The sequence below is a fragment of the Marmota marmota genome, unplaced genomic scaffold (genome assembly GCF_001458135.2).
Source record: "Marmota marmota marmota unplaced genomic scaffold, marMar, whole genome shotgun sequence".
Classification (NCBI taxonomy): Eukaryota; Metazoa; Chordata; class Mammalia; order Rodentia; family Sciuridae; genus Marmota; species Marmota marmota.
Window position 1 is genome coordinate 58,080,974 of NW_026000174.1, and position 14,934 is coordinate 58,095,907.

Genomic DNA, 14,934 nt, shown 5'->3' on the forward strand with positions numbered 1-14,934 from the left:
GCAGTAAAATTTTCAACTACAATTTCAGTTTTAATACAATATAAAGGAAGATGAAATGGAAGAAATATGATATGGAATGCAATCTGTACCAATTTATGTTGAAAATGATAGTATAAATTACATTTTTCACAAGTTACTAATAAAAAATGAATATAGTCTTGAATGGATCAAACAGTGGAAGACAATAAGACAATGTATACAGGTTTCAGGACAGTGGTAAGTATTTTTCTTAGTCCCATTCACTTTTATAAATTTAAAAAATGACACCTTCATATTCATTTGACTTCATAATATATTCTACCAACATGTTATTTTTGATTAAAAAAATTCTCTATATATTTCTCCTAAAGGCAGCTTCAAAACATCAAAAATGACAAATCACCATAAAATTATAGGGGCCCAGTCAGAACACAAATGAATGATGAATTTTTATCCATAATCAAAGGCCATATCTTAATGCACTGATGAAAATGAAAGAGAGCAATGATTCAGTCATTAAACCCTGATAAAAATGTCTTTTGTCACTTCCTCACTGCCCAAATCTAGGCAAATCAGTAGACTTCTGTGAATCTTATGTTTCATTTATATCAGAAAGCTGAGAATAAAACTTATCGTATTACCTTCATATAAAATGATAAATTGATATTTCATATGAAAGGAAATTGAGTAGCTGTTAAGATAAATTTTTATTTCTGTAGAATTTAGATATTTCACAACAGAAGTTATAGAAATAGGTCTGGGTTTTTTTTTTTTTTTTGACGTAATATTTAGTGACATTTTAGTTTTCTTTAAACGTGAACCCACAGAGAAAACCACATCATTTAGTGAAATGTAGTTCATAGCAAATTCTCCCAAACTATTTGAGTCAAGAAATATAAAACAGGAAGCTAAACTGAAATACTATTAATTAACCTTTAGAGTTGCCCAGATCCTTTTATCTTTAAATAATTCAAAATATATTTTATGCATACCCAGATAAATTTTTCCCACATCCTTTATAAAGTGCAAGGTCTTCTACTCTCAAAATTTGCTGCATTGAAAAATCAAAACTAAAATTATCTAATTAAATTCAGCATACAAAGCTAGAAGATTACTTATAGATTGTACAGAAAATGAATGAATGGGCAAAATGGAAGAGAAACATCTAATGTTACTTTTTAATTTAAAATGTGGACAAATTAGCAATTTCTTATTTGTGTACAATTTCTTGTTGGCCATTCTGAAATTAAAAACAAACCTATCTGAAAATCATTATATTCTTGTTAGTGGGAACAAATTACAAAAATAAACCAATGCTACTTACAAAATGTATGCATCTCTCTGTATGTAAATATGCATGTATTTTGCTGTAGAAATTTTGCATGTATGATTATGAAAGGCTACTTCAGTTTTTAGTGGGAAATTATGCAAGGTATACTCTACATAATCCAAAACAGTATAAAATATGAAAAATTCTGTATTCATGAGCTCTTCATAAAAAATGTGTATCATGAAAGAAATTAATGAATTTACATTTGAGAAAGCAAGTAGAATTAATGAAAATGTTCAGATTAATACAAAATGAGGGAGAGTTACAAAGACAGAAAATGTGGTTTTAAGGATTTAAGGTGGGACATTAAAGATGCACAAGAAAATGAAATAAGAAATCACACTGAAAGTAGATCAATGAAATTGTAAGTAAAATATAAATTAAAATCTATATGAAAAATATGAACCAATAATTAACAGAGAACAAGAATGGTTCTGTCCATTTAAAATAAAATTAATCAGTTATTTATTATAAAAGACTGGGTCCAGAAACTTTTAAAGCACACTTTACTAAACAGTCTTGGAAGTGACAATTCTAATCCCACTAAATCTTATTCAGAAAAAAAGGTGGAAATTAAATTCATTTAATAAAAATAATCTTATCATCAAAACATAATCTTATCATCAAAAGTAATCTTATCATCAAAAGCAAATATGTTTGAAATCCAATCTAGTCCACAAATATTGAAGTGAATCCTAAACACATTATTAGAAAAATTAATCTAGCAATATATGAAGTCATCTAATCATAACTGATATTTGTTTAACAAGAATGCAAACTATTGTTTTTGTTAGTATGTTTATGTTAGTATGTTCTCATATATAAAAGGAGAGAATATATGTAATTATTTCTCATATATATATATATATATATATATATATATATATTTGGCAGATGAACTTGTTATATTTGTTATAGGTTATATAAAAATGAAGAAATAATATAACACTTAATGTTGAGAGATGAAAATATTCCTCTTAACAAAAGCAAGTCAAGGACCTCTGTTATCATTTCTATTTAATTTAATATTGTACTGTAGATCTCTGTCATTATATAATGATTAGTGCTTCAAGAATTAATTATATATATATATATATATATATATATATATATATCTGTATATATATTTTAAATACATTATAAATATTAAATATGTTATAAATAAAACTATCTTTCAAACTATCTTTACATTCATGTAAAGATAGTTATAAATAAAACTATCTTTACATGAATGTGTACACTAAAAAATTGTTGCACCTGTAATCCAGCAACTTTCAAGGTTGAGGCAGGAGGATCCCGTTTTAAGCCAGCCTTAGAAATTAAGTGAGGCCTTAGGCAGCTTAGGGAGAACCCATCTCAAAATTTTAAACAAAAAGGGTACTTGGAATGCAGTTCATTGGCTAAGCACACTGAATTAAATCCCCATTAACAACAATAACAACAACAACAACAACAACAACAACAACAACAAAAATCCTACGGATATAAGAAGCATTAAGAGATCATTTTATTTTATTATTTTATGTTTTTAGAACTATAATTAATAAAAAAGTCAAATTCATTTTTGTACACTAACAATCAGCAGAATATAAAACTTTAGATAAAAGTAATTTTTTCATTGGAAAATAAACATATTAGGTACTTGGGAATATATCTCATAATTCACACAAAAAAGTATACATTTTTTTGAAAACATTACAGAAGACTTTGCAAAAATGGAGAGATGCTTGTTGTTTAAAAAGCATTTCCTCCCAAACTAGTCTCTGAAATTACAATTAAGAGCTCAGCAGTGTTTCTGGTGGAACTCATTGACCATATTCTAAAATATATGAGAAATATCAAATGCATGGCTATAGTGCAGAATAAAATGAGGAGGGACTGGCTGTGAAGAGTTGGTGGAATATTAGGGTTGATGAAAGAAGAACATATGAACTTGAGGTGGCAATAATCCATGTTGAGTTTTATTCAAGTCATTTTAGACAGATTTGCTTTGGAAGGCCAATTTCCTCCCAGCATGAGAGCATCCTCAGTCTACTGTGAGGGTACCAGCATTCAGAATAGGGGAAGAACAAGGGAACTATGAGGGAGTGGAGGATCAGAGAGGCTTACATGACTAAATTATGTCACTCATCAGGAAGGTGACAGTCACTGGGTCAGGGAGTTTCAGGGGACAGTAGACACTGGGGTCTTTTCCACCACAGAGCTTATCTTTCCCATGGCTGGAACGTGTTAGGTATAATTTCATGGGTTATACAAAGCAGAATCTAATTTTAGTCTTTAATTTTAGTCTTATTAGGCAAAATTAGTCTTTAAATGGCTCAACATTTGTTTATGGGCTTATTTTAAAATAATGGAATGTGTAAAAAGGTAAGTATAGTACTGATGAACTTTTTAACTAATCAGTCTCAGCCAGCTGTGAGGAAAAAACAGTCAATATACAAATGCCATCTTTGGATCATTTATATTAACATTGGCCTTTGAAGATAACATTATTTATTACATCTATCCAAATTTATACTGTATCTTATTAGCACATACAGGCTACAACATGAGTTACCTTCTGTGTTGTCACAATGACATGTTGTGGTGTTAGAAAGACCTCATATGATGTCATAATGACCTGCTATGGTGTCATAAAGACCTTGCATGATGTAATATTGGCCTGTTGTGGTGTCATAATGATTTGCCATAATATCATAATGAATTTCCATGATGTTGTTATGATGTGCCAAGATATCATAAAACTCTTCTATTATTCTAAAGGGACCTGTAATATTATCATAATGACCTTGCATGATGTCATAATGACCTGCTTTATGGTCATAATGATTTGCTATGTCATTGTTATCTGTGCTGGTGTCATAATGACCTGCTGTGGTGGCATAATGATCTTCCATGATGTTATAATCACTTCTGTGTTGTTATAATGATCTGCTGTCCTGTCTTAGTGACCTGCTATGAGGTCATGATGACCTGCTATGGGTGAGAGCTCTGAGGCAAGGTGAAGTTGTCCTATCTGGGATGAAATGTCTTCTGGAGTATTTTGTTTTCTATATTGTGGCATCATTAAGATTATGTTAGAAAGTAGAACTATAATCAAACTATTTCCCAAATGTTGGTTCTATTTTCTCAGGAGGATGAAGACTTTAGATCTAAAGTGAAAAGTGCATTAGAGCTAAATATGTTCTTTGTGCTTGTTCTCCTTTCATTATTCATTCAACACATGCCATCCACATATCTAATACATCCCAGGCTCTCTGCTGGGAGCCAGGAGAGACATATACATGAGGATTACAGGGCTCTTACTCTTCTGTGAGTGTAGATTATAATATATTACATGTAAACCAGTAATTTAAGTAACACGTGACAGGTACTTTACCATTTAAGAATTGCATAAATTGAGAAGTATTGATTTTCCTTAAGCCTATGTTTTCTTTCTTTTTTACCAATGAATTACATTTTATTAAATTTAATAAATAATAATAATAGTAATAGCTAACATGAATGTATATTAGTTCAACACATAATATTATATATGTATATATGTGTGTGTGTGTTGTAGAATGATTAGATCAAGATAATAAACATATCTGTCACCTCACATATCATTTCTTTTTGGTGAGAACATTTAAAAACTATGTTAATGATACATTATTATTTATCAACATGCTGTATAACAGATCTTTAGAACTCACTCCTCATATCTAACAAATTGTACTCCTTGACCAAAATTTCCTGGTTTCTACCCCATACCCCTAACTCCTGGTAACCACCTTTGTATTCTCTTCTTCTACAGGTTTGATTGTTTTAGATTTTACGTATAAGTGAGACCATGAAATGTTTGTCTTTTTATGCCTGACTTATTTTACTAAACATAATATCCTTCACATTTATCTATTTGGTGCTAATTACAGAATTCCCTCCTTTTTTTAAGCTGAATGGCATTCCACTGTGTACATACACCACAACTTCTTTATCCCTTCATCCTTTGATGGACATAGGTTGATTTCATATTTGGGCTATTTTTAATAATGCTGCACTATATATGGGAGTGCAGACATCTCTTTGACATACTGATTTTGATATCTTTGTACATACATCCAGAAGTTGAATTGCTGGATCATATGATACTACTATTTTTAATTTTTTGAAGAACCTCTATGCTTTTGGGGGGTACCAAGGACAAGATGAATTTATTTTCATTGACTTGGAATTTTTGTTGCAAATATATAATTTGTGTTGCTTTAGTCTTATGCCATAGAAAGTTTCAAATCACTCTCTTGAGTTTTGCCTTTTGATTTTTAAGTTTATGTTGTAATTTGATTAACTCCTTTTAAGTTTTTTTTAAATCTCTATTAATTTTCTTTGTTATTGATTCCACTATTCATGAAACTCTCAAATACTGCATGGTGTATTCACTAGTTAGTGCAAGGCAAGCTATGAAGTGTTTGGATGTTTGGATAGAAAATGCTGCTAATATCAATCAACCCAGACTAAAATAAACTGATAGGTTCAAGAAGATGTAACTTTTATCAAGCCCATACACTGTGTGGGTACCGTGCTGAGTGTTTTACATGCACTATGTCCTATAACCACAGTATTGCAAGAAGACATAGGCCATTAATGCAGGAAATAAATTTTCCCACTCAAGAGTGAGAGATTCTCAAATTTTCTTTCCAGGATTCCTGCTCCTAAGACAAAACTTTTCCATCAAAGGAAATAATTGATCCCTGGGAGAAAAGCCCAGCTACCAGTAAGGTTCAAGAGTCTTTGTGGAAACCTCTTTAAATATGCAGATATTGTAAGAGGAAAGACTTTCTGTTGTAGTCAGATCATCAAGAGCAAGATTCATCATGACTAGAGAGACCTACTGGAATGTTTTTCCTCCAAACTTTGTACCTCCTGTGCTGAAGCCCAAATCATATATCCATAGTGAATTAAGTGAATCCATTCTGAATTCTAACCCTGGGTTTTCTGTGAAGCATTCAAGATTTTGTGTAGAAAGGAAAGATTTGGACTTTTAAGGATACTCCCTTAGTATCTGTTGATTTGATATAAGATTATCTGAATGTTCTCTTTCAATTGTGTCTTATATTTTAATATTTAAAGATTCTTACTTTAAGAGGAGGTCATTTTGAATATGGGATTGATTCTGAATATCCACAAGCATCATTAAAATCCTCTGAGATTACAAGGTAAGTTCTTTAACAGAACTGATGTTATTAACTATTGTTATTTTAATGCACTATAATCATTATTCAACATGTTTAAGTATAATCATAGTGTATTTCATCCTCACTCTAATTTTTCAAGAGATGATTAATTTCATTATCCTGATTTAACAGTGGACAATTCAAGAGTCATGAAGCAGTAGCTCTCTAGCAAAAAGAACCAGTATTTTATCATGAGACACTCTTTTGTTAACTAAGATAATTCACAGAGGTGAAAACAAACTTTAAATGTACCTCCCACACATGAGACCTAAATATGAATACTAGATGGCATAAGACATAAGATACTGAGTACAAGTAAAACATGGAGAACTCTTTCTTGAATAAATAACTATGGATAATGTAGATCTCCTTAGCTTCTTAACAAGTAATATTGGAGAGAATTTCTTCATCATTCAATGTGTTAATTCTGTACATCTGCTGAGTACATACAGTTAAACATAAATTGAAGTCCTGTATGTGCCTTCAGAAGGGTGGTATGTATGTTCATATAGCAATCAATTATCAGAATAATTCACAAGATGATATTCTTAATTTTCATCTCATAGATAGAGAAAATAGTTGCATGGTTTGACTGGGAAACTACCCCAAGAAAGAAGAGTTGCAAGTGGAAGAACCAGAATTCTAATATTCAAGCCAAGATGCTTAGCCATTGTGACAAAATGAGATTTTTCCAGCAGGGTCTGTAATCTACCTAATAATGGTATTAGAAAAGTGAGAATTAGTTGTGAGGGACAGATGAGGACAAAGGAACCCCTCCAAGAATTCAGAAATATTTATTTTCTTAATATCAAATGGATCATAATGTTTGCTGATGAAATTACTTTTGTAAAGTCGTATCTCAGGTAGCATTTAATTAATTATAATAATATGGTCATTGTCAAAACAGGATTACTGGTACAACATTTGAATAGCATGGCAACATATGGTATATAATTAAAGCTAAGACTTTCAAGGATAATACATGTTAAGAATATGGAGGAGAAAAATAAATAAAATAAGAAAAACCTGGGTTCTATTCTTAGCTCCGCCATTTATTAGCTGCTTATCTTAGAGCATAATCCTTCATTTCTCTTTGCCTATATTTCAAGTAAAATAAGAATAAATATATCTATAAAATGATGGTAGTCAGCAATCGGTAGTCTTGTAGTGAGGATTAAATCAAGGTTCATCTGGAAAAGCATTTAGAACACCTGAAGAGTCCAGTGAGTTTTGGTTAGTATTGCCCTTGCTAAACCACTACAAACATTTTTTTCTGAGATTCTTTCCTTATCTGTGCAATGAAGTAGTATGTACCACACAGGTTATTCTAAGTATTAAAAAGAATCATGTGTGCAAAGCACTTGGTACCATAAAATACACAGAACAAATATTGCAAAGTAGTTTGTCATTGAGGATTATGAAGTTCTTGGATTTAGTCATTAAGCATTATGAAGTATTTAAGAGTAGCCTTTTATATTTACATTTCCATCACTGTTGAACTGCTATTCTTTCTATAAACTCTCCTCACTAGTATGCAACTTGGGGATTCCTGGATCTGGCTTCCGCTACTCACTGAACCTTGATCAGCTTCTTCCAGGGCACACAATGGCTTTTACAAGAGTCATGCTCCAGATTCACTCTTCCTCAAGTTCCTTGTCATGCTTACACTCATATCTCAGGTTGTGCAGTTTCCCTTTTCCTAAGAATAAAGTTGAAAATTGTTAACTAGACAATGATGGCTGCTTCATTTATCTTCTACCTCCCTTATAGGCTTAATTGCCACAATGTATATAATATGTCACTTATATTTAGTATCCTCCATCATCTCTGAAAATTCTGTGAACTCAGATGGGTTCCTGCTTATGTGTCTGTAAGTTTCCTATGCAGAGGCTCTGGCATAATCAACAGTCAGGAGGCATTTGAGTCATCTGGAACAACACAGAATGTTTTCCTTTAAAAAAAAATCATCAGATTTCAGAGCACAAGAGAATCCAGGCTTTTGTGCTCTATTACAATTCAGAAGTTTAATAAATTCAAGTTTATTTTTCTTTTTTTTTCCCTTAGGTAATATAACAAACTTACACAGAAAGTACATGGAGAACAGAAGTGTGACAGAATTTGTTCTTCTGGGACTTACACAAAACCCAAAGATGCAGAAAATTATATTTGCTGTGTTTTTGCTCATCTACATCATCTCTATGTTAGGAAATTTGCTCATTGTGGTTGCCATCATTTCCAGCCCACTGTTGGGCTCCCCCATGTACTTTTTCCTGGCCTATCTCTCCTTTATTGATGCCTGCTATTCCTCTGTCAATACCCCTAAACTAATCGTGGATTCACTCCATGAAAAGAAGATCATCCTGTTCAGTGGATGCATGGCCCAAGTCTTTGGGGAACATTTCTTTGCAGGTGCTGAGATAATTCTGCTTACAGTGATGGCCTATGACCGCTATGTGGCCATCTGCAAGCCCTTGCACTATGCAACCATTATGAACTGGAGAGTGTGTGTCCTGCTAGTAGGAGTATGCTGGATGGGAGGCTTTCTCCATGCAACCATCCAGATTCTCTTCATCTTGCGACTACCCTTCTGTGGTCCTAATGTCATCGATCACTTTATGTGTGATCTGAACCCTTTGCTTAATCTGGCCTGCACTGATACGCATGCTCTGGGGTTCTTTGTTGTTGCCAACAGTGGGTTCATCTGCCTGCTAATCTTCCTCCTCCTGCTGGTCTCCTATGTGGTCATCCTGTGCTCCCTGAGGACCCACAGCTCGGAGGGTAGGCGCAAAGCCCTGTCCACCTGTGTCTCCCACATCACAGTGATCCTTTTATTCTTTTTTCCCTCCGTATTTGTGTACCTGAGACCTGCAGTTACTTTACCTATTGATAAGGCAGTTGCTGTTTTCTACACTATGATAACTCCCATGTTAAATCCCTTGATCTACACCTTGAGAAATGCCCAGATGAAAAGCACCATTAGGAAATTATTTACTAGCAAATTTCTTTCTCCTGGTCAAATAAATATGTCTGAAGATCAACTGTGATATAACTACAGAAAGTCCCTTTTGAATGACCTTACCAAGCAGAACTGAAAAAAATTTTTAAAAATCATTTAAAATATTTTTGATCAATCTTATGAGATTTTTAAAAAATTATGTTTTTTGTGTGTGTGTGAATTCACATTATGAATCCCAGTATCATCCATAAATGTAAAATACCAAAAAATAAAATTCAAAACAAAAAATGAAACTCCTGCTTTCAAGGAAGGAAAAATTCATTCAGAGATAGAGAAATGACTACTTTTGGACTACTGCCCATCTTTGGAACCTTTTACCAAATCAAGACTTGCTTTTGGTATCATTATTTACCTACATGGATTCATATGTTATCCTAATAAAAACTAAATAACTAAATATGTTGGTATTGAGCAACAATGATTATAACACTCAAAAGAAATAAGCACAGCATATTTACTATTCCTATTTTATCTGTCAGGAAAATGAGAGGAAAAAAGTACCAGAACACATGTATCAATGATCCTGCAATCAGAATATGATAGATTTAACAGATCATATTCTTAATTCCTATGTCACAAGCATAAGTAATTATAATAAATAAATCATGTTATTGTACTAATTACCACTTAATAGAAAATGACAGTATTGTATGCACTTCACACTAGTTGAATTTCTATACCTAAATATCTAATGATTTTCATTAAAAAAAATTTATGTATACACATATCACAATTGATGGTAATATGTTTTAAGGAGCATGGTAACTAAGGGCTTTCAGGCTAAAAACCTGAAGCAACATTGACCTTTGATTGGCAAGTGATGCAGATTCAACCAAATTCTCTTGTAGTCTTCAGGAAGGCTCTTTATACTCAGGTTGCTGTAGTTTGATAATCCATGAGAAAAACAGGTGAGTCAAATAAAAGAACGTTTGTCAGGCAGAAAATTCTATTTGAATAATGCACATCTAGACTCCATTAAGTACTTGCCTGCTAGCAAACAATATTTTCTCCAATGTAGTACAAAATTTGTCCCTGATAAATACTGAATAAAGAAGGAATGTTAAAGTAATATATATTAGTTAAATAAAATATATAGTAAAAAAAAATGCTGAAGCCTACAGTTTTGTTTGTTTGTTGTCATCTGATTCAGATTGACCAGCAAGGGAAACCACAATTTGTTTTTACCCCTGTGTAAACTGAGGAATGAGAAAGAACTTAGAACTGATTTTCTGAGCATGTGAGCAAAAATATTTATATTGTGATATTCTCTCAGCAAGATTCCATTACCCTCTACTTGCAGGTTGTTTTGTGATTTTTCTTTTACTTGCTGGCCACATTTTATTAGTAAAATCCATTTTGTTAAATATGTATATCTACCTATACAAAAGCAATTTTGTGATTATTTTTTTCATTCAATGTCTCCTTCACTCATTAATAAACCCCAAGATTTGATTCCAAAAATTTTAATATTTGGGGGGACTTTTCAGGTGAACAAAACACACCTAGATTCTTCTTTCATAGTGGTTAAGTGAGAGACATCAAAGGGGAGTAGGAAAATACTGCTGAGTGTTATGCGCACATGTTAAGATGGACAAGATACCGTTAAGACATATTAAATGGATAACTACAAACAAAGACCTAGAGAGGGGGTGCGGATGGGAAAGGTTTCCCAGAAGTAATGACATAAAAAATGGCACTTATGGGTTAAAATTGAGTAAGGAGAGTGATGAAGCAAGAGGTTGGATCAAAGCATTTCTATGACATGTAAGTTAAAAACAAACGATGCAGGAAACCTAAATCGTTCAGCATGACTGTGGTTATTAATTCATATTTTTATTCAACAATTGTTTAATGAAACCCCACAAGTGTTAGGCGCCAAAATGAACACTAAGTTAGTGTAAAGGTAGATTGTCATCCTGATAAGGGAAGACAGAAACATGCTGATCAAAAAAGATCTAAAATCGAGTTAAAGTTTAATGATAAAAACCACCAGCAAAACATAGAACATTTTTTTTAAATGGTGAGTGATACAATTATATTTTAGATTACAATAACTTGGCCCCCAGTATGATCAGCGATTGAAGGAATATGACTGGCAGGAGGGAAGCAGAAGCCTTGTATAATGAGGGTGAAAGGCTGGGATGGAACTCTGGACCTGCTGGAAAAGAGGCAGAGTGTGGTAGACATGGAAATCATGCTGAAATCCTTCCAGAAAGCTGACTGTGCACAAGACCCAGGTACTGTGACTCTGGACTGCTAGGAGTTCACAGCCCTAACCATCTCTGGTCAAATACACCAGGGAAAATAATAGACTCTATGCAGGGATTATTTCCAAAATTTCATGGCCCTCAGGTGGAAAAACAAAAGGCTATCACAACAGTCTTAAAAAGTTGTATCCCACCACCCCATGCAGAACAAATTATGTACTAAAACTGTAACAGTGGTCCATTTCATGCTTTAAACATAGCCCTGTTGCTCCAATTATCTTTCCCCTGTTTCCCTCCCTAATCTCTTCTCCATAGTCCCTCCTCCTAATCTCAGGAGAAAACTGGGATTCCTTTGAATCAACTGTTTAAAATCTTTCTGTTGCCTCTGGTGGAGAGAATCACAGATGCTGGGATAGGAGTCCCCTGTGTTTCTGTTTAGCTAGAAAAAACAGTGAAACTCCTTTTCCCCTTTTTTCTCAAAATCTTGCCTTCCTTACTGGATTGGCCTCAGGGATAGGACCAATTTTCAGTGACATAGTGAATATTCCAGAGTTGCCAAGGCCCCAGGCTAAAGCATGACTTTACTGGGGACCACGTATATTCTCCTTCTCTCATCAGATTTATTCAGTCCTGGCTTCCATAGGATATATTCATGGAAATCCTCACATCAAGTCCATTATTGTAAACTGAAACAGAGTAATAGTTTCATTACATTTAGAAGTTAGAGACAAAGTAATCAATTGATGAGGAAGATTAAGAACACAGGAGTCATGGGTGAAATCCAGGTTCTAGCTTCCATCACTAGAAGGATGAGGGAACTGTGAAGATGGAATGGAGAGAACTTTGCAAATGAAAAGGGCCTCTCCATCTCCAGCAGAGGTGCCTGCAACTACAGCAGGTGGTCTCCCAGCCTGTCTAAGGAATGCTCCAGAGTTGTCTGAGGAAACCACAATGGTCTCCCATGAGGAAGGTTCCCTGCAAGACAAGGCTGACTCTGTTTGGGACTGACTCCTAACCCCACTCCCCTTCTTGGCTCCTAGACCTATAACTAGGTTCAAGTCCCAACAGGGACCTAAAAGAGCCACAATGTGTGACCCATGAAAAGGTGAAATACGTTCCAAAGGCTTCATGGTTTTTCTAATTTATGCAGACAGAAATGCAGGAATATATGTGTGAATATATGGTAAAAATATGCAAGAATGATGAAATAGTCATAAATTTGGATCAGATCAAAGTTACTGATACAGGCTTCATTAATCAGATGCTCTCTTTAGCCCTGCAGCTCAGGAAGTTGAAAGGGACTCTGCTTATTTGACTGCAACAACAAGGACCAAATGAAGCTCACATTGAGTGAATTAGGATGTTTAGGGCTTAAAGGCTTAAAGGAATTCAAAGGCATAGAGAAATCAGAATGCAGTGTGATTTGTCATTTAAGACCTACTTGCCCACCCTTCGAAAGTACAGAAGATATAACTTTCATCATAACTATGAGTAGTAAGTGTGTGAGAGGAGCCCTGACATCCTTAAAGCCTTCTGTGATTGTTCTTCCCTGTTAGAGGGACCCCCTCAGTAGAAACTGTGGTCCCCGGCATGGAAAATCTAACTACAAAGTGAATAATTGGGTCCAGGGATAGCAGGGGTCAAGAGGTATCTCTCAACCTCCAAGGTTTTGGTGGTGTGGTAACCACAGTGTGAGGGATAGATAGAAGGGGTCAGGCAGCCAGGGCAAGATGGCAAGATGGCGAGTAAGGAGGTCAGGGGGCAGGATGAGAACAAAGAAGCCTGGAAAGGGTTTTTTTTTTAATGGAAGTGCTTCTGGACACAGCAAGGATTCCAATCAGACATACAAGTCTATATTCCTGCCCTGAAGCCAGGGATCCAGTTGAAAAACTAAAACAGATGTGTGGACAGAGGGGACATCAATCAATAATAGTGAGGAGAGTATAGACAGGAGGGGAGATAAGAAAATGAGAAAATTCCAGAGAACATAAAAAGAAGGAACCAAAACTATTTTATCAGTTCCTGACTTATTTTTGGAGAAGTGTGTCCCTGTCAGACAATTTTGCAAGAAACCTTTTGCTCTGTGTCTTGCTCTGCAATGCTTTGCTGAACAGAATCAATGAACTCAACACCCCCAGATGGTAACAAGGGAACAACAGAGTCAAACAAGAAACTAGCTGACCTGAAAAGATATCTATGACTTTGGCCTGATTGATTTTTGGCTTCCTAGTAGTGACATACTATAGAAATCCTAATGAATTCTTTCTTGATATGGTTAAGCAGAAAAATTCTAGTTTGAGTAAAATAAAAACTGAATCCTCAAATGATAAAGTCAAGTTCCTTCAATCAACTTCCAGACTTGAGCCACTCTGCAGATCCAGATCCCTAAAATTAAAGAGAATTTGTATAAGCTTGAGGTAGCAACCCTGAGCACTGCCTCAAAGTTATATGAATCTGTCTCCCACCATTCATCAAGGTATTTGAAAGTATTTTCCTTTTTGTCTGTACCATATTAGTTTCCCTGACTTCTGTATGTCACTTGATAAACATCTTCATCTCAAGTTCTGTGTCTATTGAACATTAACTGACATGGAGAGAGAGAAATTGTTCCCCAAATATTTTAAAAACTTATGGACAACAGAACTGATATATAAGGGTATTAGAAAGAGAAGAATTATGGGTGAGAACCAGGTTCTGACTTCCATCACCAAATAGATGAGGAAATTGAGAATATTGAATAGAGAGAAATAAGAATTTTTGCAAGTGAAAAAAAAAAGCCTCTTCATTTTCTGTAGAAGTGCCCTCCCACTACCAGTGGATGATCTCTCCACACCTGTTTAGGATTACTCCTACGCTGCCTAAGGAAATTATAATGGCCTCTCCTGAGTGGTCCAGGCTCCCCTGTTTTGTATCACCATGGCAGTTAGGAAGTCAACCATTTCACTTAGTGAAAGCCTTGACTATGGTGTCCAGGCTATCAGCAACCTGGATAGAGGGATCAGTTGTCTAACATCCATCTGCCCTGTGATATTTTAAATGTGGCTAAGCCTTTGGAGCCTGCTGCAGTCTGGCTGGGCACAATCAGGAGCCACTTGTCAAAAGAAACTAACTTTATTTTTAGAACCACACACGCCAAACAAAACAGCCTCTCAGGAAAAACCCTCAGAGCCCCAACTGCCACCACCGGCT

General features: G+C 34.5%; 1 protein-coding gene across 1 annotated transcript; it reads left to right on the forward strand.

Moving 5' to 3' along the window:
* Window positions 1-8,615: 8,615 nt before the first annotated feature.
* On the forward strand, window positions 8,616-11,445 carry LOC107135125 (olfactory receptor 4C46-like). Its single transcript, XM_015477070.1, has 2 exons — window positions 8,616-9,513; window positions 11,438-11,445. Exons 1-2 carry the CDS (start codon window positions 8,616-8,618, stop codon window positions 11,443-11,445), a joined length of 906 nt encoding a protein of 301 aa, XP_015332556.1.
* Window positions 11,446-14,934: the final 3,489 nt, after the last annotated feature.

What these genes read in the sequence shown, in the direction of transcription:
- LOC107135125 (XM_015477070.1), top strand. Translation starts at nt 8,616, where the DNA reads ATGGAGAACAGAAGTGTGACAGAATTTGTTCTTCTGGGACTTACACAA.